This window comes from Hippopotamus amphibius, chromosome 2, assembly GCF_030028045.1.
Source record: "Hippopotamus amphibius kiboko isolate mHipAmp2 chromosome 2, mHipAmp2.hap2, whole genome shotgun sequence".
Taxonomy (NCBI): Eukaryota; Metazoa; Chordata; class Mammalia; order Artiodactyla; family Hippopotamidae; genus Hippopotamus; species Hippopotamus amphibius.
Genome location: NC_080187.1, coordinates 204,745,511 through 204,769,859, shown reverse-complemented (window position 1 = coordinate 204,769,859; position 24,349 = coordinate 204,745,511). Strand labels below are relative to the sequence as shown.

Here is a 24,349-nt window from a genome sequence, read left to right as displayed (position 1 = left end):
TTTCACAGAACTAGAACAAGAAATCTTACAATTTGTATGGAAATGCAAAAGGCCCTGAATAGCCAAAGCAATCTTGAGAAGGAAAGATGGAGTTGGTGGAGTTAGGCTTCCTGACTTCAAACAATACTACAAGGCCACAGTGATCAAGACAGTATGGGACTGGCACAAAAATAGAACGGAAGATCAATGGAATAGAATAGAGAACTCAGAGGTAAGCCCAAGCACATATGGACACCTTATCTTTGACAAAGGAGGCAAGAAAATACAATGGAAAAAAGCCTCTTCAATAAGTGGTGCTGGGAAAATTGGACAGCTACATGTAAAAGAATGAAATTAGAACACTTCTTAACACCATACACAGAAATAAACTCAAATGGATTAAAGACCTAAATGTAAGGCCAGACACTATAAAACTCCTAGAGGAAAACATAGGCAGAACACTCTAGGACATACATCAAAGCAAGATCCTTTTGGCCCCACCTCCTAGAATCATGGAAATAAAATCAAGAATAAACAAATGGGACCTCATGAAACTTAAAAGCTTTTGCACAGTGAAAGAAACAATAAACAAGACTAGAAGGCAACCCTCAGAATGGGAGAAAGTACTTGCCAATGAAGCAACGGACAAAGGATTAATCTCCAAAATATATAAGCAGCTCATGCAGCTTAATACCAAAAAAGCAAATAACCCAATCCACAAATGGGCGGAAGACCTGAATAGACATTTCTCCAAAGAAGACATGCAGATGTCTAACAAACACATGAAAAGATGCTCAACATCACTAATCATTAGAGAAATGCAAGTCAAAGCCACAATGAGGTATCACCTCACACCAGTCAGAATGGCCATCATCAAAACATCCTAGAAACAATAAATGTTGGAGACGGTGCAGAGAAAAGGGAACTCTCCTGTACTGCTGGTGGGAATATGAGCTGGTACAGCCACTATGAAAAACAGTTTGGAGATTCCTTAAAAAACTAAAAATGGAACTACCATATGACCCAATAATCCCACTACTGGGCATATACCTAGAGAAAACCATAATCCAAAAAGAAACATGTACCATAATGTTCATTGCAGCACTATTTACAATAGCCAGGACATGGAAGCAACCTAAATGCCCATCAACAGATGAATGGATAAAGAAGATGTGGCACATATATACAACGGAATATTACTCAGCCATAAAAAGGAATGAAACTGAACTATATGTAATGAGGTGGACAGACCTAGAGACTGTCATTCAGGGTGAAGTAAGCCAGAAAGAGAAAAACAACTACCATATGCTAACACATATATATGGAATCTGAAGAAATGGTACTGATGAACCCAGGGACAGGGCAAGAGTGGAGATGCAGATGTACAGAATGGACTTGAGGACAGGGGGCTGGGGCGGGGGGCGAAAGGGAAGTTGGGACGAAGTGAGAGAGTAGCATAGACATATATACACTACCAACTGTAAAATAGCTAGCTAGTGGGAAGTTGCTGTATAACAAAGGGAGAATCAACTTGATGACGGGTGATGCCTTAGAGGGCCAGGACAGGGAGGGTGGGAGGGAGTCACGGGAGGGAGGGGATATGGGGATATATGTCTAAATACAGCTGATTCACTTTGGTGTACCTCAAAAACTGGTACAAGAGTGTAACGCAAATGTATTCCAATAAAGAGCTTGAAAATAAAAAATCTAACTTTCAAACCTGGCTAACCCAGGGACTTATAACATAAAATCAGGGCAGCAGTTACCTGTAGGGGAGGAGTGAGAAGGAATAAGGGACTCTAAGTTCCTGCTGGTGTCCCAGTTCTTAAGGAACAGGGAAGATGGATTGTTACAGTTAAAATTATACATATATATATGCTTAAATATACATTTTTAGATATATGACATTACCTCACGTTAAATGAGAACTATTTTCCCTCCTCTCAATGTCAAGATTAAATTATACTTCCCATCCCCAAAAGCAGCCAAGGTGACAAATAAATTAAAGATTAGTGCTACACTGAAGACAAATATAAACTAACAGAAACAAAAACAAACCAAAAAAGCACATAGCCTATAAAAATTCACTTACAGGGACTTCCCTGGTTGCACAGTGGTTAAGAATCTGCCTGCCAATGCAGGGGACATGGGTTCGAGCCCTGGTCCGGGAAGATCCCACACGCCGCAAAGCAACTAAGTCCATTCACCACAACTACTGAGCCTGTGCTCTAGAGTCTGCGAGCCATAAATACTGAGCCCATGCCCCTAAAGCCCATGCTCTACAACAAGAGAAGCCACCGCACTAAGAAGCCTGTGCACAGCAACAAAGAGTAGCCCCCACGCCCCCGTGCACAGCAACAAAGACCCAACACAGTCAAAGAAAAAATTAAAAAATTTAAAAATATACATTTTTAATTAAAAAAAGTTCACTTACAATATATCAACCATATAGCAACATTGTTAGTATAGTAACATAAAAATAAATTTTATGCAAGCTCAATTTCACTCTAAAATTCTACAATACTCTAACTGTAATTTTTATTTTCCTAGGTCCTTTCCATGGAAGGTATAACATAAATTTCTATTCATTTGAATTCCTAAGCCAGGGAGCTCCACTAAGGATGATCATTTAGACCAGAAATCTGAACATTCACAGCTACCAGACACATACCTGAATTTAGGAAGAACTGGGGAGGGTCTCCATGAATGCCCACCGTGCCCGGTCCCAAGGAGTCAGACAGGGTATTTACAAAGGAAAATACGCCACTCATGATTCCAAAGCCCAAACCAGAAACTAAAGAGGAAGAAAACACTGTTAAACCTTATTCATGCTATAATTTCTCTTCAAATCAAATTTCCAAGGTCTAGGGAACACTATTTTGTTGAAGGAAAAATGGTACATATGCTATTGGAAAAGCAGTGGAAAGCCGTCTCAGAAAAGGCAAGTGCTTGGCTAAATGATGAACCAAGAGAGAAGTGGGGAGAAAAGAGGAAAGGAAATGGACAGAGAAATGTAGCAGAGAAACGAAAAAGGAGAGAAAGAGATTGAGAAAGGCTCCAAAGGAATAGGTGAGACAGAAGCTCTGACTTTAATTCATAACAGAATCTGCAGAATACAGTTTGATGGAACTGAGCTTGCGGGGTGACTGTACTGTAAAAAGAGGATCCCTGGGTCAAGCTGGGTGACTCAATTTAGGGACCTGGATCCAACTTTTAAATCATAATTCTGAAAGAAAAATACAAAGAGGTATTAACTGTATTAAAATGAAGAGTAGGGCTTCCTAGGTGGCGCAGTGGTTAAGAATCCGCCTGCCAATGCAGAGGTCACGGGTTCGATCCCAGCTCCAGGAAGATCCCGCATGCCACAGAGCAACTAAGCCCATGTGCCAAAAAATAAATAAATAAATAAAAAATAAAAAATAAAATAAAATGAAGAGTCCTCCAGTTCAAAGTCATGGAAACAACCCAGAGAAGGTAACAGTAACAACACTTAGAAATTGTTAACTAGAGTGTGTACATGTTAAAAAACCGAACTGTCAAATCTGGTTAATATTTTTTTTAATTAATTTTTATTGGCGTAAAGTCGCTTTACAATGTTGTGTTCATTTCTACTGTACAGCAAAATGAATCAGCTATACATATATATATATTTCCCCTCTTTTTTGGATTTCCTTCCCATTTAAGTCACCACTGTGGACTCAGTAGAGTTCCCTGTGCTATACAGTAGGTTTTCAATAGTTGCTTGTTTTTTTTTAAGCTCTTTATTGGAATATAATTGCTTTACACTTTTGTACCAGCTTTTAAGGTACACCAAAGTGAATCAGCTGTATTTATACATATATCCCCATATCCCCTCCCTCCTGCAACTCCCTCCCAGCCTCCCTGTCCTGGCCCTCTAGGCATTAAACTCTGGTTAATATTTAATGGACACACAGATAAGGGCCACCTGCAATGACTTTCCTTTATATAAGGGCCCTGAAAAGCTAGAAAAATAAACAGTGTACACCAATAGGCCAATGCAGTAGTAAAATACTTCTTGAAACCTACCATGATATAAAAGATAAAAATAGCTTTTATGTCAAGTCTGATTTTTTATCTTTATGACATTATGCAGTTCTAACTTACCATAAGCCAGCAATCGCATAGAGGGTGCTTCCTCACCTGGGTTTATACTCTTCAAACCCTCACTGGCTTTTCTAAAATAAAACCACACAGAAAAAAAAACTTTTTTAGTAGTATATCAGAAAAATACATAAAGTATTTTAAAATCTAGATGCTTAATGAAGTTTTTGATCAGATGATACTCTAAATCTAAAATCCATTTAAACAAACCCAGCAAATTTTCAATTAACTAAAATCAACCAAAATTTCCAACCAACTTTTGCCTTTTATCTGACATTCACAAAGAAGAGGAAAAATAAGAAGAATATAAGTAAACAAGCCAACAGGGATTAAGTTTAATAGTAATTTTAAAAAAGCAATACTTACGACTAAGCTTAGGAAGTATTTAGTTCAACATCCTACGCCATCTACCACTCTGAATTGTCCCTCTTCCCAAAGTACTGTACCTTCTATTCCACTTTCTTGGTACTTTGTTGTATTTCCACCTGGCTTAGACTTAGTCTGCCACCCTCCCTGCTACCTTCTGCTCCGTCTACTCACTCTTCAAAGTCTAGTTCAGGGAACAACTGCTCAAAGAAGCCACCTTTACGAATGATTGATAATCATTCATCCCATCTCTCCTTCCTTTTAAATCCTACAACACTGACAGTCTGAACTCTCATATGGATACCTAATCAAATGGCCTCCTGATTCTAAAACACTGTTTGTTTCACATCCCCAATGAGGCTTCAGGGCAGAAGTAATCAGGGGAGAGTACGATGCTACCCTCAGAAAAGGAGATGAATGAGTACCTGAATAAAATATTAGACTACTGCTCAACAAGAAATGATCTTCAGAGTGATCATATCCATACTTCTGTCGTGGACAATTCACAAACTTACCATGAGCCCCTGCCCCCCACACAAATGTGGTACATCAGTTCCACTCTTGCCACTATTACTACCCCTTGTTGGCTAGAAAATCTGCAACAATGATCCTGACTCAAAGGATATTCAAATTATATTTACTGTAAAGTATATTTATTAATGCGATAAAGGAATCAAACATTTTAGAATGATTTTTCAGCAAGTGCTGAAACAAAAACGAGTGAGGTGAACTCTAAGGGTAGAAAATTAACCAAAACATAGAACTTATATTCTGGGTATCATGTTGATTAAAATTTCAAGGTATGCATGTTTGCTACAGTGAGCTTATCTCATCATATAAATATAAATATTGATTACCTTAAATTAAGGCAACACAGAATTCAACCGAAATAGTAAGAGGCATAAAGAAGAAGGTCTTAAAAAAATAAATAAATAAGTTAAAAAAAAGAAGAAGAAGAAGAAGATCTTTGGGACCTTCCTGGCGGTCCAGTGGTTAAGAGTCTGCACTTCCACTGCAGGGGGCATGGAACCAATCCCTGGTTGGGGAACTAAGATCTTGCACGCTGTGGGGCGTGGCCCAAAAAAAAGTTTTTTTTTCTTTTCTAGACTCAAACAATTTGCCACTTCAGTGCTCTCCATTTGGAAGCATCATTTGGCAGCAGAGACATGACTCAAAATCTGAGTGACTGTCATCTTCTTTCTCTGGAGCAGTAACCACCTGAAATGTGCAATTTTCCTAAATAAACCTACCTGTCACAGAAATGTTAAAGGCTAATGAATGCTTAGGGACCTATGTAATAGCAATAACTTCCATCAGCAAACAGATATAATAGTATAATAGAATCAATAAATTTTGGAGGAGTTCTGTTTTATGTAAATTTTAGTATAACAAAGTACTGCTATCACAAATACATTAAAGATAGAAATTCAAAAGTTTTGTTAATGCCTTCATTCTATGAGGAAGGAAAGGTCTAGAGCAATAACAGTTCTCAATGCCAACAATGGGAAGTGAAAAAGTACAAAACACCACCAGTTCCCGTGTTCCTGACGGGTACAACTCACAGCTGATGACGTAAGGTTCAGGGATTTTAACTTGACCATTTTTACTGAAGCGGAAAATTCTTTGTTTGCATTTATTACTGTTTCCAAGAACAAAAGAGAAAAAGCTCAATTTTTTAAATATAAACTTTGAACAACAAATGGTAAATCACACCAGCTTTCTTGTTTGTTCTGATTCACTTTATCCATGTGTGTAAGAGAGGGAAACTACCAAGGAATATGCATATAAAGTAAATACATCATTTTAGAAATTGTTAAAAATAGACATGCCTTTTAAGAAATTATAGCGATGATTATCTTATTACCTCATGTTTTTTCTATAAATTATTTCCTAAAATTACCAAATATTTATGGTCTCAGCATTATAAGACAATTGAACTAAATTACAAAAGCTTCAATCCAAGCCATAAAGATTCTAATGTATGTTTTAGGCAACGTGCAGGACCATAACTTGGATTTTTTTTTTCTTCTAATTAACGTAGAAAGGGCTATCACTTGTGGCCACACGTCAGTCTTTCACAGTGCAACTCTTTGCTAGGTTGAAAGTTACAATTCATTCAAGATGAAGTACTGTTCCTAAGGCCTAAGCCATGAAATAAATTTATATTGGACTACAATGATAAATACTTTGATTCAATCCCATATATGTAAAAAAACTGGCGCAAGCTCTCCGCATTTTAATCTTGGCACCAAATTCAGATAGCAAAAATTGGATTGAGGCAGTAGTTTAAACTTAAAAGTTCAAAACCTACTTTGGCAGTGGAGACAGTTAAAATATTGATTAAACTGAAGTTCCTGTATTTGAATGTAGTGAAGCCTAAGACAGCAACTCAAATGCATCTGTATAAATGTTAGTCATGAACAGAGTATCACAATGACTCTCAAGCTTGTTTTAACACGCAACTATATGACATCCAACATTTCTAAAATGTGCTAGGAAAATACTGCACCATATTCCAAAGGTTTGTTGCAGATGCATTTTGTAAAGGCAAACAAAGGCAACTGTTAATACAGGTTTGTCCTATTGTTTGCAGATCTCCAGAGGTCCTTTTGGAGGAGCGAGCATGGTTTCCCCAGAAGGCCAAAGAGGCTTCTCTGAATTTCCTGGCATGAGAGCCTGCAGACTGAGAGCCATAATTCCTTCTGCATGTGGCCCTATGCCCTCACTACCCTCATTAAAAATGGCAACCTTGGGTCTTCCCTGGCGGGCCAGTGGTTAAGACTCCACACTTCCACTGCAAGGAGTGAGGGTTCGATCCCTGGTCAGGGAACGAAGATCCCCCAAGCCTCTCTGCACAGCTTTAAAAAAAAAAAAAAGAAAGAAAGAAAAGGCAACCCATGGGGAATTCCCTGGCTGTCCAGTGGTTAGGACTCCATGCTTTCACTGCTAAGGGCGCAAGTTCAATCCCTGGTGGAGGAACTAAGATCCCACAAGCTGCGCAGCGATGGCCAAAAAAAAAAAAAAAAAAAAAAAGGCAACCCATATTCAGCTTGTAGTCCTTTGGAACCTTAGGTTAGTGCCAAAAAGGGTTGCTTTTCAGGTGGAAACCGTGAAGAAACACAATAGTGAAGAGCAGCAGACACCCATTTAGCCATTCCAGGTAAGTGAGGTTTTAGAACCCCAAGTCCTAAGGGGTTATTAAAGCCATGTCCGGATCTGTGAAAATCTACTGAAATTAGAAAATGCAAAACCAGCATGAGCGGATGATGTTGGAGACAGGAAAACCCAATGCAACCCGAGGCTGAGTTGACAGAACAGTGCCCTGTCAAGCATGGAAAGTGCTCTGCTCTCTGCACTACTTCGACCACAGAACGGTATTGTGCTGGGTCCCAGGCACAGGTAAACCTCAGGTACCGACAAAAAGGGGTGTGTGCACTGACATAAAACAGAGACGGGGAAAAAGTTTGGAAGCCACATCCATGTCTCCTGAGGGCCATGTGAAGAAATGAGGAATGTTTAGCCTTGAAAGAGACAAGATGACAACCGTATGACAAAGACTGCATTTGCCTATGCAAGGGAGAGGTCAGAAAGAGGGAGATTTTTATTACGTTAATATATTCTACACTTAAAATTAAATTTTGGAATGGTAGTAACTGCTGCATACCAGAAACATTCAACCACAGCAGAATGTCCACCTGTTAAGGATACTGTATTCCCACGGAACCTGAAATGTTATCTTTGATTTTTATTTGTTGCTCTTTAACATTTCCAGGAACTTAATGGAAATTTCATTTTTAAACCTTTCCTAAGATATGACTTTTGCTTCTAAGCAATGGCTTCCTGGTTTTCTACTTGTGATTTAAACTGCTTCAATATCAAATTTCAATATCAAATTTCAATATCTGTTATTAAAAGCAACAAGTAAAAAATAAAGCTTGGCATATTGGCAAGAACAAATTAACAGAAGCCTATTATAAGAGATGTTATTGAGGTTCTGTCTTGGTTGCTTCCATGAAATTCATGAAGTGTTTTAATTATCTTTTTTGCAGAAATGAGAAGACACGGCACATTTATTACTCTACTAAGTGATAATCAAAGCCAACCTCATGAGTGCCTCCAAGAAAATATGGTTTCAAGTTCAAGCTGTGTTTCAAAACAGTGGTTTCATGTGAGATTCTCATGGGTCCTACATATGACCTACTTTTTGGCCTAAAAAGGGAACTCACGCTCACGGCTTTCTTTTTTCTTTTCCTTTTTTTTTTTTTAAATGTATTTTTCTATTGTGGCCATGAAATCAAATCACATATCACAAAAGGAACCCCTGTTTCCCCTAATACAATCAAAATAATGGCAGGCATTATCGCCACAAGAATGATCTATTTTAGGTGATGTCAAAGAGAAGTGCATATAAAATCTGATCTGGAACAGCTTTTGTTCTTGTTATTTCAATGACTATTTCTTTAGCTTATTTTTCTCCATGGCACTTATTATCTCTTAATATACAATGTATTTTCTTGTTTATTCATTTGCTGTCTATCTCATCCCACTATAATATTACCACCCATGAGACTGTCTTTTAATCATCACGTATCCCCAGTACCTAGGGTAGCGCACGGCACTGAGCGAATTCTCAAGGCATATTTTTTGAACAGGTGAAGAAAGGAAGGAATATCCACAAGTTAAAATGCTTAATATTTTCAGGCTGGAAATGTACAATCCCTTGGCTTGGAACTATGTAGAAAGACATGGACCTTCAAATACTACAATATATTAATGTTTCAAACTACTAAATCATAATTTAAATAAAACTGGGAAAAAAAGGTAAAGTGTTTAACTTACTTTAAAACTTTATAATATGCAAACCGGAACATTTCTTGGATAAAGACTGAGATTAACACGCCAAAGATCAACAGATATTTCTGTCTTGGTTCTCCTTTGTTATCAATAAGGGTTGCTGCCACGAACCACATGAGGGAAGAAAGCAGCAGAGACACCAACCAGAAGAAAGCTCTGAAAATTGGAGGGGAAAAAAGTTACAAGTGAACAGGATTAATAATGATTGAAAAGTAGAAAAACACATGCTTGAAAAGGAAGAGATTTCCTGACCAAAAAAGAAAAAAAAAGTGTTCATGAAGTGATGCTCTGAACCAATCGTTTCTAATCAATGGTGCAGTTTCCCTGGTGAAATAAACATGCAGTACAAGAGGAATTTGAGATTTTTCCTAAAAATCACTTTTTTCAGTGACCCTGCAATTTTAAGTACATCTGCAGACTAATTGCCATAGACTGACTGGCTGGAAACTTGGTTATTTGCTAAGCTTCCTAATTAAAGCTTTGCCCATTGATGTGCAAATGTCTTTTCCAGGAAAATGTCTACATCTCTATGAACAGAGAGTTTGATTTAAAATCCAGAGGTTGATGAAAGCCTGCGCTCTGATCTAGATCAGTTTTCCAGGCCTGGTTTTTACAACATTCCTGTGGATTTTAATGATTATAACAAGTTTTACAGACCTTCTGGCCAAATCTCTATTGTTTTTTAAATGTCAGGTGTGATGCAGCACTTTCAATACAATTGTGAGAGGTGAAGAAACTCAGAAAAGGTGGGACTCACTGGCCTCGCCTGGCTGCTTCTCCTGGTGCCAAGTGAGGCTCAATGGTGGAGAGGGTCCTGGGGAAAACGTCAGTAAAAGCTGCCAGACAGGTGAAAACTGGGATTATGATCACATTCGCCACCAGAGTTCAGTATTGACCAAGCTCCTGCAAGGAGACGTACTACAAGTGCTGCGGAGTTTTCACAGGTTTCTACCCTTTGGCTGCACACCTGAATCACCTAGGACGCTGTAAAAGATTCCGTAGTCCGAATCCCACCCCTAGACATTCCTATTCAGTTGATCAGGGGTAGGGGTTGGGCATAGGTATGTTTTAAAGCACCTGATCCCCAGGTGCTTAAAGGCTCAACTCGCCTGGGATTACAGACGCTTGAGGGAAACTAGGGACCTCCCCCTCCAAAAAAAAAAGATGCATACTTTAAGTTATCCACAGTTTTTTTTTTTTTTTTAATATATATACAGTTTTAATGTGTGACTCACTAATGCCCACCCACGGACCCTAGGCAAAAACTCGGGAGCCAAGCGTCAGGGTTTTCTGAGACCCACGGTGTGCTCTCCTTCCCCAGAGCTCGCCCTACGGGGTGGTGGGGCTCTTGTGCTTTTCCCGCCGACCCTCGGAGATGGGCAAGGAGTCCCAGGGGAATGGGGTCTCCGCTCTCCCACCTCCTAACCCTTCTCCTCCCCAAAGCCCAACGAGGACTATCCGTTTGGTGGGGACGCCAGGGACCGCCGGTACCCACCGCGGGGGAGGGGAGCCCCATGTCCGGGTTTCCCAGCGCAACCGCCTTACCCGATGATAAGGAAGATGATGCGCAACGGCTCGGTGGCGATGGTGAAGATGTAGAGGGCGAGGGCAGGCCCGAAGGCAACGAAGGCGCAGCCGAAGAACACGGCCGCGGTCATAGCGACCGCAGAAGCCGAGCCGGGGCCCGGCGGGGACGCGGGGGCGCAGAGCGCCGACAGAGCCGACCGCGGGGCAAGGGCGGGGCAGGCCGAGCGGCTGGAGGCGGGGCGCGGCGGAGGGGGCGGGGCGCGGCGGAGGGGCGGGGCGCGGCGGAGGGACCGGGGGCGGGGCGCGGCGGTGGCGGGGGCGGAGGCGGAACTCGGGCGGGGGCGGGACTGGTCGCACCTCTGGGTTTACGGCCCGTGGGACGCAGCAGCTCCTGATCCAGAGGCGGCGGTGGCCGGCGGTTTTAGGGTTGGAACCGTAGCAGCGCCCCCCCCATAAACATCCGTCAGGCCAAGGACACCGCCCATGAGATGGCTAAGAGGAGGGGAGGTCCCCAACCCGCTTTGCAGCCAGAAGTGGGGAAGATTCCAGATCAACTACAGAAAAACTCCGTGCAGGACAAAGGCAGTATTCCGTTTCTAAACAAAGGAGTCTTTTTTTTTTTTTTGAAGCACATTATGCCATTTGTATAGTTGCGGCATGTGCAAAACCCTAGCTGAAATAGCGGTGACCCAGCGGTAACTCACAGTAGAAGCTGTCCGTCTGGGGGTTGTTTTGGCGAGCTAGTTTTATTTGTACCCCACTCCCGCCAAGTCTTAAAAAAATAAAGTTGTTTTTGAAGGCATTCTTTGATTATGCCGTAATAACAATAACGTCTCCCTGCTCGATTTTTACTTGCTCATTTGTCTCCCCCATTAAAATGTAAGCTTTGGAAGGGCAGAGTCTTTGTTTTGTTCTTTGTTGTTTCCGCAGCACCAAGATGGTGCTCACTAAATACCTGTTCAATGAATGAAGTAATTTTAAAAGTGGAACTTACAAACATTTGCTATTTTATATTAAACAATTTCTGAGAGGCGTACAAATTAAAACCAGAAGATTAATTTCCCTGATCATTTGCGTCCAAGATTTATCTACATGTCTAATGGGGATGATAATAAAGCATCGTGGGTTATTTTGAGGATTGTGCCTGCCCAGTAAGTGCTATGTGTGTTAGCCGTTCCTACTTTTTAAAAAAATTTTATTTATTTATTTATTTATTGGCTGTGTTGGGCCTTCGTTGCTGCGCGTCAGTTTTGTCTAGTTGCGGGGAGCAAGGGCTACTCTTCCTTGCTGTGTACAGTCTTCACATTGCCATGGCTTCTCTTGTTGCGGAGCACAGCGTCTAGGCACAGGCTTCAGTAGTTGTGGCACACGGGCTCAATAGCTGTGACTCATGGGCTCTAGAGCACAGGCTCAGTAGTTGTGGCGCACAGGCTTAGTTGCTCCGAGGCAACGTGGGATCAGGGCTTCTTCCTGGACCAGGGTTCAGACCCGTGTCCCCTGCATTGGCAGGCGGATTCTCAACCACGGCACCACCAGAGAAGCCCCCTACTCACTCTTTAATGTCTGTCATGAATAAAGCTCTTGGAAATCGACACTGAAAAGACAAAAGTTGGGACCTGACTGAAGATGTTTTGTGGGTCACCTCTGAAAATGGGCCTTCAAATAATACAAGTATTTAATTTTTATGGTAAAATGTCACCTTTGTCCATTTAAAAGACATATTTTTTCCTTTTACTCCATAGAATTTTTCTTCATCTTGAAATGTCTTGTCCAACACCTATTAAAACTCAGGTTGAGACAACAGTTGAAAGTGATAGAGTGACTCACAATTAGATTCTTTTGATTCTTTTCTGAATCAAATTTGTCAAATACAACAATTACATTCCTTCAGCTCCATGCAGAAATGCCTTCACAAAAGCATATCCTACTCATGTACTTGGTATAAATTAAGCTTTTTTAATACAAGAAATTGTGAGCAGATAGGAGAGGGGGTCCCTAGAGAAAAGGACACAAGAAAAGCTGTTTTTGGCCTAAGCTATTTTGTCACCTAAGCCTGGATACAGTGCTTGTCCTTGGACAGGTCTTAGTAATTAATAATCTTAAGGGAACAAAAGAATGCAAAACTGTTATTGGGCAAGACAAGTAGCAATAGCAAAGACAATGTATCAGTAATAAAGACTCCCAGTTCTGTTTCAATGGTAAAGATGAACCTGAAGCCTCAACCACCAGATGGGTTGGAACCTAAGGAATGATGCTGTTGACCTTTTCTGACCTTTATGACTTCAATCAACTAAACCTTGGACTCTGTTGCAGAAATCTATCCCATGAGAAACCAAGCTCCACACTCGGAGGGTTGAAGAACTCAGGTTTATTGAGCTGGTGGCCCCAGACAAGCTAATGCTCCAAAATTCTGGGCCCCATTCCAGGTGAATTCTATCCTTATATAGGTTAAAACACATAGCTACAGTTGGCATTAATTGATTGGATTATTTGGCTTCTCAATTTCCATAGGTTACAGGAGATTACAGAGCGTGGGAGTTGCTAGGGGTCACATGCAAAGGGTTTTCAAACAAAGGCGAGCAGGCACAAAGCTATGAACTCCAAGTTTTCCTTATCACGTCGACCTTTGCCTCAATTCTATGCTGAATTCGCCTCTGCTCAAGCCCTTTCATCAATATGCATATACCCTTAGCTTAAAACTTCCCCAGTTTTGCTGTCTGGGGACACACTGCTTTGGGAAAGATCCCCAGTGTTCTCCATACTTGCTGTGACTAATAAATCCTTCCTTCTCCTGATCTATGGCTTGGCTGTATCTTTTAGCTTGACATCCACCAAGAGGCGAACCCAGTTTTTTGGGTAACGAAAGGGCCATCTACATTTTTTCTTGCATATTTCATAAGACTATTTCATTATCATTATTCAATGACTCTAATTTACTATTTGAATTCAGGGCTAGAAAAAAATTTTTATTTCTCCTGACAAATACATATGCTCAGCTTGAGAGCTAAGTCATCATATTCAGGCTTTAATTCCCAGGAAGCTTGGAGCTAAATTTAAGTCAATTATAGCAACTATCCTCTTTTTAAATTACCATTACTGCCATGACTTCAGAATATGTCTTATTCTTTTATCCCTATTTTGATTTGATTATCCCAATTTTAACCAAGATCTCTGTCCCCATTAAAGCTGCCTCAAATATTTGGAATTAGGCAACTTAATGTGCAGAGCTGTAAGCTGAGGGAACTTGTACTTATGTTATCTTGACCATATCTCAGTTCAATTTTAATCCCCAATTCCCATTAAAAAATGGGAAGGTGGGATGTCCCTGGTGGCACAGTGGTTAAGAATCTGCCTGCCAGTGCAGGGGACGTGGGTTCGAGCCCCGGTCCAGGATGATCCCGCATGCAGTGGGGCAACTAAGCCCATGCGCTGCAACAACTGAGCCTGTGCTCTAGCGCCCTCGAGCCACAACTACTGAGCCGATGTGCCACACTACTGAAGCTCGGGTGCCTAGAGCTCGTGCTCCGCAACAAGAGAAGCCACCGCAAGAAGCCTGTGCCCCGCTTGCCGCAACTAGAGAAAGCCTGTGTGCAGCAACAAAGACCCAACGCAGCCAGATAAATAAATAAATAAATTTATAAATTTATAAAACGAAAAATGGGAAGGCAATGCCAAATGTAATGACTCTGCCGCCCCATCTATGAAAACATCTTTAACTGATGTCTGTTGGAAAAGAAAGTAACTAAACTGTCAAAATCACCAATAAGATAGTCTTCTTCAGTATTCATGGTTATTTACTAGAAATACTTATTTCCAGTTTTCTCTGAATTACATTTAAATAATGCATTGCTGTTTAAAAAGCACTTTTACACTGATCTCAACAATTCTGTTTACAAGTGAGGAATATGAGGCTAAGTATCAATAGCAGTGCTATTGACTCAAGTTTTTATGACCTTACTATGCGTTTTCTCCAAAGACTTGAAAACATACTACGTGACGTTGGAAATGAAATCTCTAAGAGGCGCCTGGGAGAAGGAGGCTGACACACACTATGGATAAGGATATAGACTGCTGGGTGTGCGCATGGAGGAGTGGGAGGGTACAAAAAGCAATACCTTATTTTAGCAATTTATCCAGTAAGGTTTGGACATACCTACCAGCAATTCACAATATACTAATGAATTCCCTTGAGCTTTATTTTCTGATACTGCTGATAGAGTTATACTCAACCATTTATTCATTCATTGAAAATACATGTTGCCTGAGTATGAAGTGTCAGGCACAGTGCTAGGCATTGGGAGTACATCAGTGAAATAGCTGTGCTCCCGTCTCCAGCAAGCCTAATGGAGAAGCCAGACAGGCAAGTACAGGGATTATGAGGCTACACAGGAAGGGGAAAGGACAGCCAAACCAAACTTGTGAGGTATTGCTGAAGATGACACGCACTCATTGAGGTCTCAGGTTTGGAGTTAGCGAAGCTAGGAAGTCGGGGAGAGATGGAAGGACAAGTGCAAAGGCCTCAGTGTGAAAGAAAGGAAGGCATTTCTGAAGGACAGAAACTAGTTCAGGATGTCTTCCGAGTGTGAGGAGAGATGAGACAGAAAAGGCCAGCAGGTTAGAGTTTACCTCACGTCCGGGGCTTATCCAAGGGACTGACAGGCTCAGATCTCGTTTGTAAAGATAATGGAAAATCGGATTCCAGATAAGAGGTCTTTGGCGTCTGCGGGCATGAATCAGGGAAAGAGCAGGAGTCTGGAGAGGAGCAGACAACCTGAAGAGATTTAGGAACTGTGCAAACAAAATTTAGTGAGTGATGAGCTACATGGAGGGAGGGAGAGGGAAAAATCAAGGGTGATGGCTTCTGGAAAGGTATATGTATATTTTAAATTAATTAATATTAATTAATTTTACTTGTGTCAATTGGAAAAAAAGGCACAACTTAAAAGTTGAGAATTATGTTTTATTCGGCTGACTTGCTGAAGACTTAAGCCCAGAAGACAGCCTCTCAGATAGCTCTGAGGGACCGCTCCAAAGAGACAAGGGAGGAGCCAGATGTACAGCAGATTTTGAAAACAAACACAAAAACCGGCAGTCAGAACATCGAAAGATTACTGTTAATTAAAGAAAAACCAGACGTCTCAAGTTAATGAATTTAGCACTTTTCTGCATGTGAGAAAATGCAAGTCTGGGCTCATTGAAATCATTCCTTTGACGTGCACCTTAACTATCTAGGGTCAGTATCCTGCTTTTCTTCATCCTGAATCCTCTCTGGGTCCACAGTTTGGAGGGGGTGGCTGCAGTGGCTGATGGCTTGATGGTGGCAACATCCTTTGTTTACTGATATGGCAGGAGAGATTTTTCACCCAAACTTGCTTTGTGGGCATTCTCCCATAGCAATACTGGAAAACCTAAATTTTGAGAGTAGGAAACATGAAAAAAGGGGAAGAAAGGGTCTACTCAATTTATCAATACACAACAGCATTCTGGGTGATTTATCTTATTAAAAGAAAATTCTTCTGTATTTAATAAAAGTTAAAGTAGTGTAAGATATTTAACAAAGATTTAAATAGTGTAAGGTGAGGGCCAGGATAAAAACCAGATAACGAAGCTTCTCTTTTCATTGCCAAACTTATTGAGGCACTGATGAATTTACTTCCAATCTTTCTTCAAATTAAAAAGTAAATGGAGACCCAAACAACTCCTAAGTTACGCAAAGCTTTCTTCAACGGCATGTTGATTTTGATGACTGCTCAAGTTCACTGATTCTTTCAGCATTTATTAAACACCTACTATGTGCCAGGCTCTTTGCCCGATACTGTGAATACAAAAACCAAAGACTAGGTCCCCACCCTGCAAGAGCTTAGAGTCTCGCGGGGAAGGAAAGTAAACAGATGATTTGAATCCAGCGCAATGAGTGACACTTCGGGCAGACACAGGAGGGGGTTCCTAACCAGGGATGGATTGTGGCTGAAGTATCTTGAAAGATAAGGAGAAATTAGTCAGACAAGGGGCAGGGGGTCAGCAAATGGAGCAGCAGAAGGAACGGAATGACAAAGCACAAAGCACCTTATGTTTGGGGAATACAATTACTGGCGAGGTTCGAAGATACTTATGAGTTAAAGTGTGACAAAATCTAAGGCCGGAGAGAAAGATGTGCGGAGGGCAAAGGACTTTGTTTTCCAAGCTAAAGAGTTTAGTTTTCCCCCCACCAAGGTTATGAGGATTAAATGTTTGGGGTTTTTTGTTTGTGTTTAATTTACTTTTGGCTGAGTTGGTTCTTCGTTGCTGCACACAGGCTCTTCTGTCTAGTTGCAGCAAGCAGGGGCTACTTTTCATTGCGGCGTGCAGGCTTCCCGCTGCGGTGGCTTCTCCTGTTGTGGAGCACGGGCTCTAGGCGCGTGGGCCTTAGTAGTCACAGTGTGGGCTCAGTAGTTGTGGTGCACAGGCTTCGTTGCTCCGGGGCATGTGGGATCTTCCTAGACCAGGGATCGAACCCATGTCCCCTACACTGGCAGGCAGATTCTTAACTACTACTCCACCAAGGAAGTCCCAAGACTCTGGTTTTAAAAAAATCTGTCAGCACTATGAAAACTGGATAGGTGGAAAATAAGATCAGAGACCGGAAGACTGGTTAGAAGGTGCAGAAATCTAGGCAAAAGGTAAGGAGGCCTGAACAAAGAGGGAAAAATAATGGGCAAGTGGATAGATTAGGGAGTAAGGAGTTAGGGTGTGAAAGACTCGAGGTTAATTAGCTATTTGGGGACCTGGGTAGATGATGGTGTTATCAAGACCAAGAAAAGAGACGAAAGAATAGGTTTCTCCTCTTGGTGGGAATTGCTGAAGAAGGGAAACAGATGGAGAGTTGAGTTTGAGTCTGAGTTTGAGACATGTTGTTTGCTGTACCTGTAGCAGACGCAAGGGCAGGTGTCCAGTAGGGCAATCAACTTTGAAGTCTGGCTCTCTGCAAAGAGGCGGGGCTAGAGATACACATTTGAAAACTGTATTAGTTTCCTATTTTTGCTGTAAACAAATTACCACAAATTTAGTGGCTTAATACAACACAAATTTACTCTTATAGTTCTGGAGGTCAGAATTATGAAATGAGCCTTAACAGGTTAAAATCAAGGTGTCAGGGCCACGCTGGTTTCCTCCTGGAGGCTTTAGGGGAAAATCTCTAACCTCACATTTTCAAGATCCTAGAGGCTGCCCATGTTCCTTGGCTCATAACCCTGCATTTCATCACCTTTCCTCCCTCCGTTTCCATCATCACATTGTTTCCTTCTGATTCTGATTCCTCCTGTGTCCCTCTCATAAAGACCCTTGGGATTGCATAGAGCCCACCTGGATAATCTCCCACCTCAAGATCCTTAATGTGATCACATCTGCAAAGTCCCTTTGCTTTATAAAGTAACACTTACCGGCTCTGGGGGTTAGGACATAGACACCCCAGGAGCGGGGCCATTATTCAGCCTACCACAGAAGTTATGAGCTATTTAAGAAAAAGGAGGAAATTATTCCAGAAAAGTGGTCAATCAGGAGACTGCTGTCACCAAGAGAAGCTAAGGGGAGAGAACATTTTTGAGAGTGAGAGATACACTGGTAAATGCTGCCAAGAGGTTAACCAGGATAAGGACTGAAAATCGTCCGCTACTTTAGCAACTCAGCCATTGTAGGCGTCACATCACTGACGTGACGGGGTGGAGGCCAAATAAGAGGATGTTGAAGAATAGATGGAAAATGAAAAAGTGAAGATCCCAACTGGAGGCAACTCTTTGAAGACACTTGGTAGTAAGAAGAGGAAAAGGGGCAATGGGTGAGAGGGATGTGAGGCCAACAGCTGGGGTTAGCAATGCTTAGATGCTGAGGGGAAAGGCATAACACAAGATAAGAGTTTGAAGGTGTGAGGGAAAGAGCTGTGAGTTCCTGCAGAAGCAGGATAGAGGTGGGAGGATGAATCCAGAGAAGAGACACAAAGAAAAGCACAGAATAGAAGGCGTACCTCTGCTACAAGAGGAAGGAGGTGAGGGTGAGGGTAGATGGAGAGCAGCCAGCCCATGGCAGGCTATATGGTGGGTTTATTCTGATGCTTCTCTCTGTGAGGCAGGAGATGAAAGATGTCTACCAAGAGTGAAAGGGAAATAAGAAGCTTGAGAGGAATAGTGAAGGTTTGAGATGGTTGGGGGGGTGAACGGGAAAGGCTACGACCAGGAACATGCACCAACCCAGGGGTACAAGATCAGCAGAACACAGACATCCAGTTGTGTTATTTGGAAGTGAAAACAATAGAAACTAAACTTGCAAGGACTAAGAAGGGAAGGACGATCAGTTTAAGGCTGCAGTTCTCTAACAGAATAACCTCAATGTGTGCTGAATTAAGGATGAGCAGGAGCGCTGGCCATTTTTCTAAGTCTAAAGAACTCTAGGGCGGGGGGAGGGATAAATTAGGAGGTTGGCATTAACACATACACACTACTATATATAAAATAGATAACCAACAAGGACCTACTGTACAGCACAAGGAACTAGACTCAATATTTTGTAATAACCTATAAGGGAAAAGAATCTGAAAATGAATATATATCTATCTATCTATCTGAGTCACTGTGCTGTACATATGAAACTAACACGACACTGTAAATTAACTATACTTCAGTTAATAAATAAATTGAAAAATTCTCCCTCCAAAAAAACAAAAAGAACTCTAAGTCAGATGTAAAGTTTGCTAAAATATCTCAAGTCTACCATGGTTTAAGACACACACATCTAGCAAATTAGAAGAAAGATTTCTAAAATGTGCAATTCATTTCAGAGAGACATGAGTATTTTCATTATGTAGTTTTTATTTTAGACGAACATTATTGTAAAAAAAAGTTCACCTGGAATAAAATCCATTTTTTCTTAAAAAAAAACACAGTATCATTATCAGTACACAGTTAATGAATTGGCTTAAACAAGATTAACAACATGACAGGTCCACTTTATTTGCAGGAGCTTTTTCACAGTAAGCCATTGGAGCAAAAGTAAAATATGCTGAAACATACACAGTAGGATGATTCTATGGAAAAAACAGACATTTCCCATTAGGGACATGATTTTAGTCAAACAGTGTAGGGTATTTTGCTTTAAAGGGACAGTGTCAGCTGTAAATAAACAAAACAAAACCCATCTGTAAGGCCATAAGAATGAATTATAATGAAATTCACATTTTTAAAAAAAGGTAAGAAATGAAACAAGAAGTTCTACTAGTTGTTGGCAATAAGAAATGCAATTGCATATGGCACAAGCTTTCCAAAAAATGAAGTAAAATTTGAAAATATCCCTAAAGTAATGTCTTACTAATTTTCATTTCTATAAATTTCATTTATATTTTTTTCATAGTGAACATGACAGCCATTAATTTTATTAATCTGAAAAAAGACCAATTCTACAGTAAAATTGTGCTAGAATTTGAAATTTTATTAGCATATCCTGTCCATCTAGGTCTCTCTAGGACAAAGAATTTCACTTTTAGACATTCCCCCACCCCCTTCTTTGGATATAACAAGAAGGAAAAAGGAATGTCCTTTCTGTTAAGAGAAAAATTCTACAAAATCTGACAGCAGAAATGAGCGCTTAAAATCTTGAGATAAGTAAACCAACATAATGAAATGCTATTTTAAAATTGTAAGCTTAGAAGCTCATCTTTAAAGATTAAGAACTAAATTTATAAAGAACTCTAAGTCATGAACTAGGAAAGAAAGTCTGCTTACATGTATCACTTACTGTTCACAGGAAAAACTTTATAAGCCTTAATACAGATTCTCAGCATTCAGAACCTGTAAAATGGAGTTATAATCTCTTATTTAGAAATTTCTGAAAACATTTCTCTATATTGCACAGCTAAATTTATTAATGGAGACAGGAAGATAATACTTTTTTTGCACTATTGGATATGACATGTATGTTCTATCCTAAACTACCTCCTACCTTTTCCAATGATGCCTTTAGTTCAAAACAAAACATATAGTCTAAATTGTGTTGGATACTTAAAGACTGGCTCACTGTTTTTCTACTAGGTATTAGAATACTAGTTAGCTAAATGAGGTATAATTAAAAAATAGTCCTTCAAAGTAAAGAGTATAGTCTTCTGAAAATTTATAACAAAGACTGCACAAAAATGTTCATGTAAATAGTAAGAAACCCTGCAGCACCTCCTAACTGATGCACAGGTGGATTATTTTCTCATAATCTGTCTGCAGTAAAATATAGGTAAAATAAGTTCCCAGTGAAACGCTATACAATCAACTGATTTACATGCTACTGAGATACAGCACATTTTCATTGTCTGATACCCTCAGACTCTATTTGAAAAGGTCTAGTCCAATCATTGTCAAGAATTAGCACACTGATAATAAAATGCAGCCACTGAACCACTAATACTGCTGCAAAAAATCTTCATGTACCTTTATCCATAAGACCACAAAAATGTTCACACAAAACTAGATTTCTTCAGTTTCAGCAGGGAACCGACAATTATCTGTCACTAAATTCATCTACAAATAGAAAAAATAATGCACTATATGTACATTATTAAGCAAAGTGGAATATTTATTAGGGCATTTAACCATGCAGAAAGTGAATTCCCTATGGTCTTAGCTCAAATTATATACAGTTTAGCAAAGCTAAATGTAAGAAAATAGCAAGGACAATTTATTTCTATATAACAGAGTATATACCCCCAGTTTGCTGCTACTTCAAAAAACACTTTTAGACTCATTTAACTTTTATAGGCTCTTTCAAAGGGAAGTTCATGGAGACTAGTTATTAACCCATATGAGACAACAGAAGAGAGAGGAAAAAAAACAAAAGCAAAGCATCCTGTTAAAAAAAAAAAAAAAAGGCTAACCACAGAATATGTCAGTTTTGGTTTGCAGACAACCCCTGAGATATAAACCAAAGTGTTAAGACACCAAAGAGTCGGAGGTAAATTACTAAGAGAATTACATTCATACATAGTGTCATAGCACTTGCCTTTTAGAAATGACCTTGTTACCATCCAGAAAGCTTAACTGCTGGGATCTTTTTCTGAAAATTAGTGAATACAAGATATTTCTAAGAAATTACTTTTTTTGTTCCAGAAAAATATCTAATTTTAAGATGGTGGACTTACAGTCAACTTTTGATCAAGGAACTACTGTTTTTACTGGGACACCAACTGGTGCCTTTAAGCCTATAAGTAAGTACAAAAAAAAAAAAAAATCAAGGAGACTGAAATTTGTGAACAATAAGCTTAGTGAACCCATCAAAAATAGCTCTGGTATATATTTCCTGCCACTAAATTGTGCATAAGTTTTCAAACAAGTAGTAAAGGCTGACTGGTCCAAGGATTTGAATGATACATCTTAATTTGAAGCAGAATTCTCTGCGGTGACAAGCAATTCATTTCCACTTTCATCTCCCAGCCATAACTTTCAAGCATGATGGTAACCTTTGTGAAACAAAACAGGCCTAACAGGAAGAATAATTATTATTTCCTAATCACCTCTTTATTACTCCCTTCTATGTTATGACACTGAAGGCTAGAAAAACAGCAATGAATTTGGCACATAAGTTAACACTAAATAACCTTTTTTTCCTATGTGATGGTTTCATCTACAAAAGGCATACCAGTACCAGTGTTTGGTGAGAAAGGCAGCTAAGCTTTTGGTTGGCTTTGGCCCAAATGGCTGGACCAAGTTCTATAACAATGAACCTGAACAGATGGAACTGGGTTCTACACATTCAACAACAGCTGTTGTAAAACTGAAACCATGCTCACATTTTCTCTAATGAAAAGGCAAGACTTCCTAGAGGTTGCACTAGGGTCTAATTAATCTTATTTTAAAGAAAGAAAGCCCAAATTAAAAAAAAAGATCATTATTTTCATCATTGCCAAGAGCTATCTCTATGAGATTTATATCCACAAGTTAATCTCTCTCCCTCTAGGTATGCTTTCTAAATCTAACTCTTGTTAACTCTTGCAGACAGGGATTATGATAAGAATTGGGCATTACTACTAAATCAGCAAGCTAAGTAGTGAATCTAAGAAAAAAATATATTATGTTTGCTGATGTGACAGAACGACAGATGCTAAAATAAAACCCTAAATGCTATGTCTCTCTGCCTATGTAAAATTTCAGCTCCAGAAGTTTATACTTAGAAATAACTATGTTCATATACATTATGTTTTAGGTAAGAGTAATTACAATAGGTCAAACATAGGAAAGAAGAGCAAACACGAACCTCAAGAAAAGTGATATTAAAGTGATTTCCAAATGTGGTTTCAATAGATTAAGCAGAGGTAATCAATTGAAAAAGTGATTTATTCAGCTATCCAAATTCTCTGGCAAAATGGTCAGGAATGAAGCAAAACTCTAAACAATCTGATGAAATAAAGAAACTGTGGCCTTTGATGAACAAATAGGCATTTTTAAGATAAATTTTTATGAGAATTTAATGACTTTTAAGAAAATCAGAGCCCTTAAATAAATGCTATCAATGCAATAACATTTGGCTATATGAACCAGACCAAATGTCCTATAATTTCAGTATATTAACCTCTGCTTTAAATGTTCTACTCTTTTTTTAAACATTCCCAAATGCAAATTTGTCTAGAACCTCATCAGACAGAAGTGTGCAGATATGAATCTCAGATTGTGCTGTAACAAGGAAAGACTAACACTGATGTGCAAAGTGAAAAAGAAAAAGGTAGCAGCTTCTGCAACACGCAATAAAACAGGAAAAACAAGTTAAGTCCTGCACATGTCTCCACTTCATCGCTTCCACGTTTGAATAAAGAAGCCTGTTATATCTTGATGGGCCATGAGGCTGGAATCCACCGCACATTCTATGCGCAGAATCTAGGTCTAGGTTCAGCAGTGCTCTCAGTAGCAGCCGGGCGGGATGATTCTGAGGCTGGGTGACCTGTGCTTTCAGAGAAGCAGGAAAGGGTCCTCTAGGTGTGCTGCAGTCTCTCAGAGTTCATCAAAGTAGCGAACAACGGAAGAAACTGGTCTTCTTTGATCGGTTTTCTGTTATTTTCACTGGTCCACCAGCCCCTGATGAATTGCTGTCATTCTAAAAAAAGCAGAAGATGGAGTTAGCAAGGAAAGAAAAGTTTCAGGGTTCGAGCCCAATTATCTAAAAATAAAAACATCTAACCATGCCATAAATGTGCACTTACTAGGTGTGCTTAATTAGGAAGGGAACTAGTTAAGCTCTGATGTCTTGTTTCTTTGGAAATGGTGGATTAAAATGGCAAAAATATTTTAAGGCTAGCACCTAATGTATCAGCAACACGTTAGTTAGGAAGTTCCTATTTCCAGTTCAAAAAAAGTATAACCAAAAGAGTGTAAAGTTTCAAGGGTAATGATGGAAAATGTTTAGAGACTGGTATAGGCAATCCTGTGGTTGGAGGTAAGAAGAGTTGGTAACACAAGGTATACAATTATATGCAAGATTCAGATTAAACCAAACTTTTCAG

The 24,349-nt window shown here is 39.9% G+C and overlaps 2 protein-coding genes across 5 annotated transcripts in view; both read right to left on the bottom strand.

The window, feature by feature from the left end:
• APH1B (aph-1 homolog B, gamma-secretase subunit) overlaps positions 1-11,062 on the bottom strand; it is a 37,029-nt gene extending 25,967 nt beyond the window's left edge. For all 3 annotated transcript variants that reach the window (XM_057724281.1, XM_057724282.1, XM_057724283.1), the window contains exons 1-4: positions 10,867-11,062; positions 9,307-9,477; positions 4,105-4,175; positions 2,651-2,773 (exon numbers count right to left, since the gene is read on the bottom strand). In XM_057724281.1, coding sequence (XP_057580264.1) covers positions 2,651-2,773; positions 4,105-4,175; positions 9,307-9,477; positions 10,867-10,979 — 478 coding nt within the window. In that variant the 5' untranslated portion in view covers positions 10,980-11,062. The remainder of the gene's footprint in view (positions 1-2,650; positions 2,774-4,104; positions 4,176-9,306; positions 9,478-10,866) is intronic.
• An 8,606-nt stretch (positions 11,063-19,668) lies between these two features.
• RAB8B (RAB8B, member RAS oncogene family) overlaps positions 19,669-24,349 on the bottom strand; it is a 60,312-nt gene continuing 55,631 nt past the window's right edge. For both annotated transcript variants that reach the window (XM_057723877.1, XM_057723879.1), the window contains exon 8: positions 19,669-23,943. In XM_057723877.1, the coding sequence (XP_057579860.1) occupies positions 23,851-23,943 (93 nt within the window). In that variant the 3' untranslated portion in view covers positions 19,669-23,850. The remainder of the gene's footprint in view (positions 23,944-24,349) is intronic.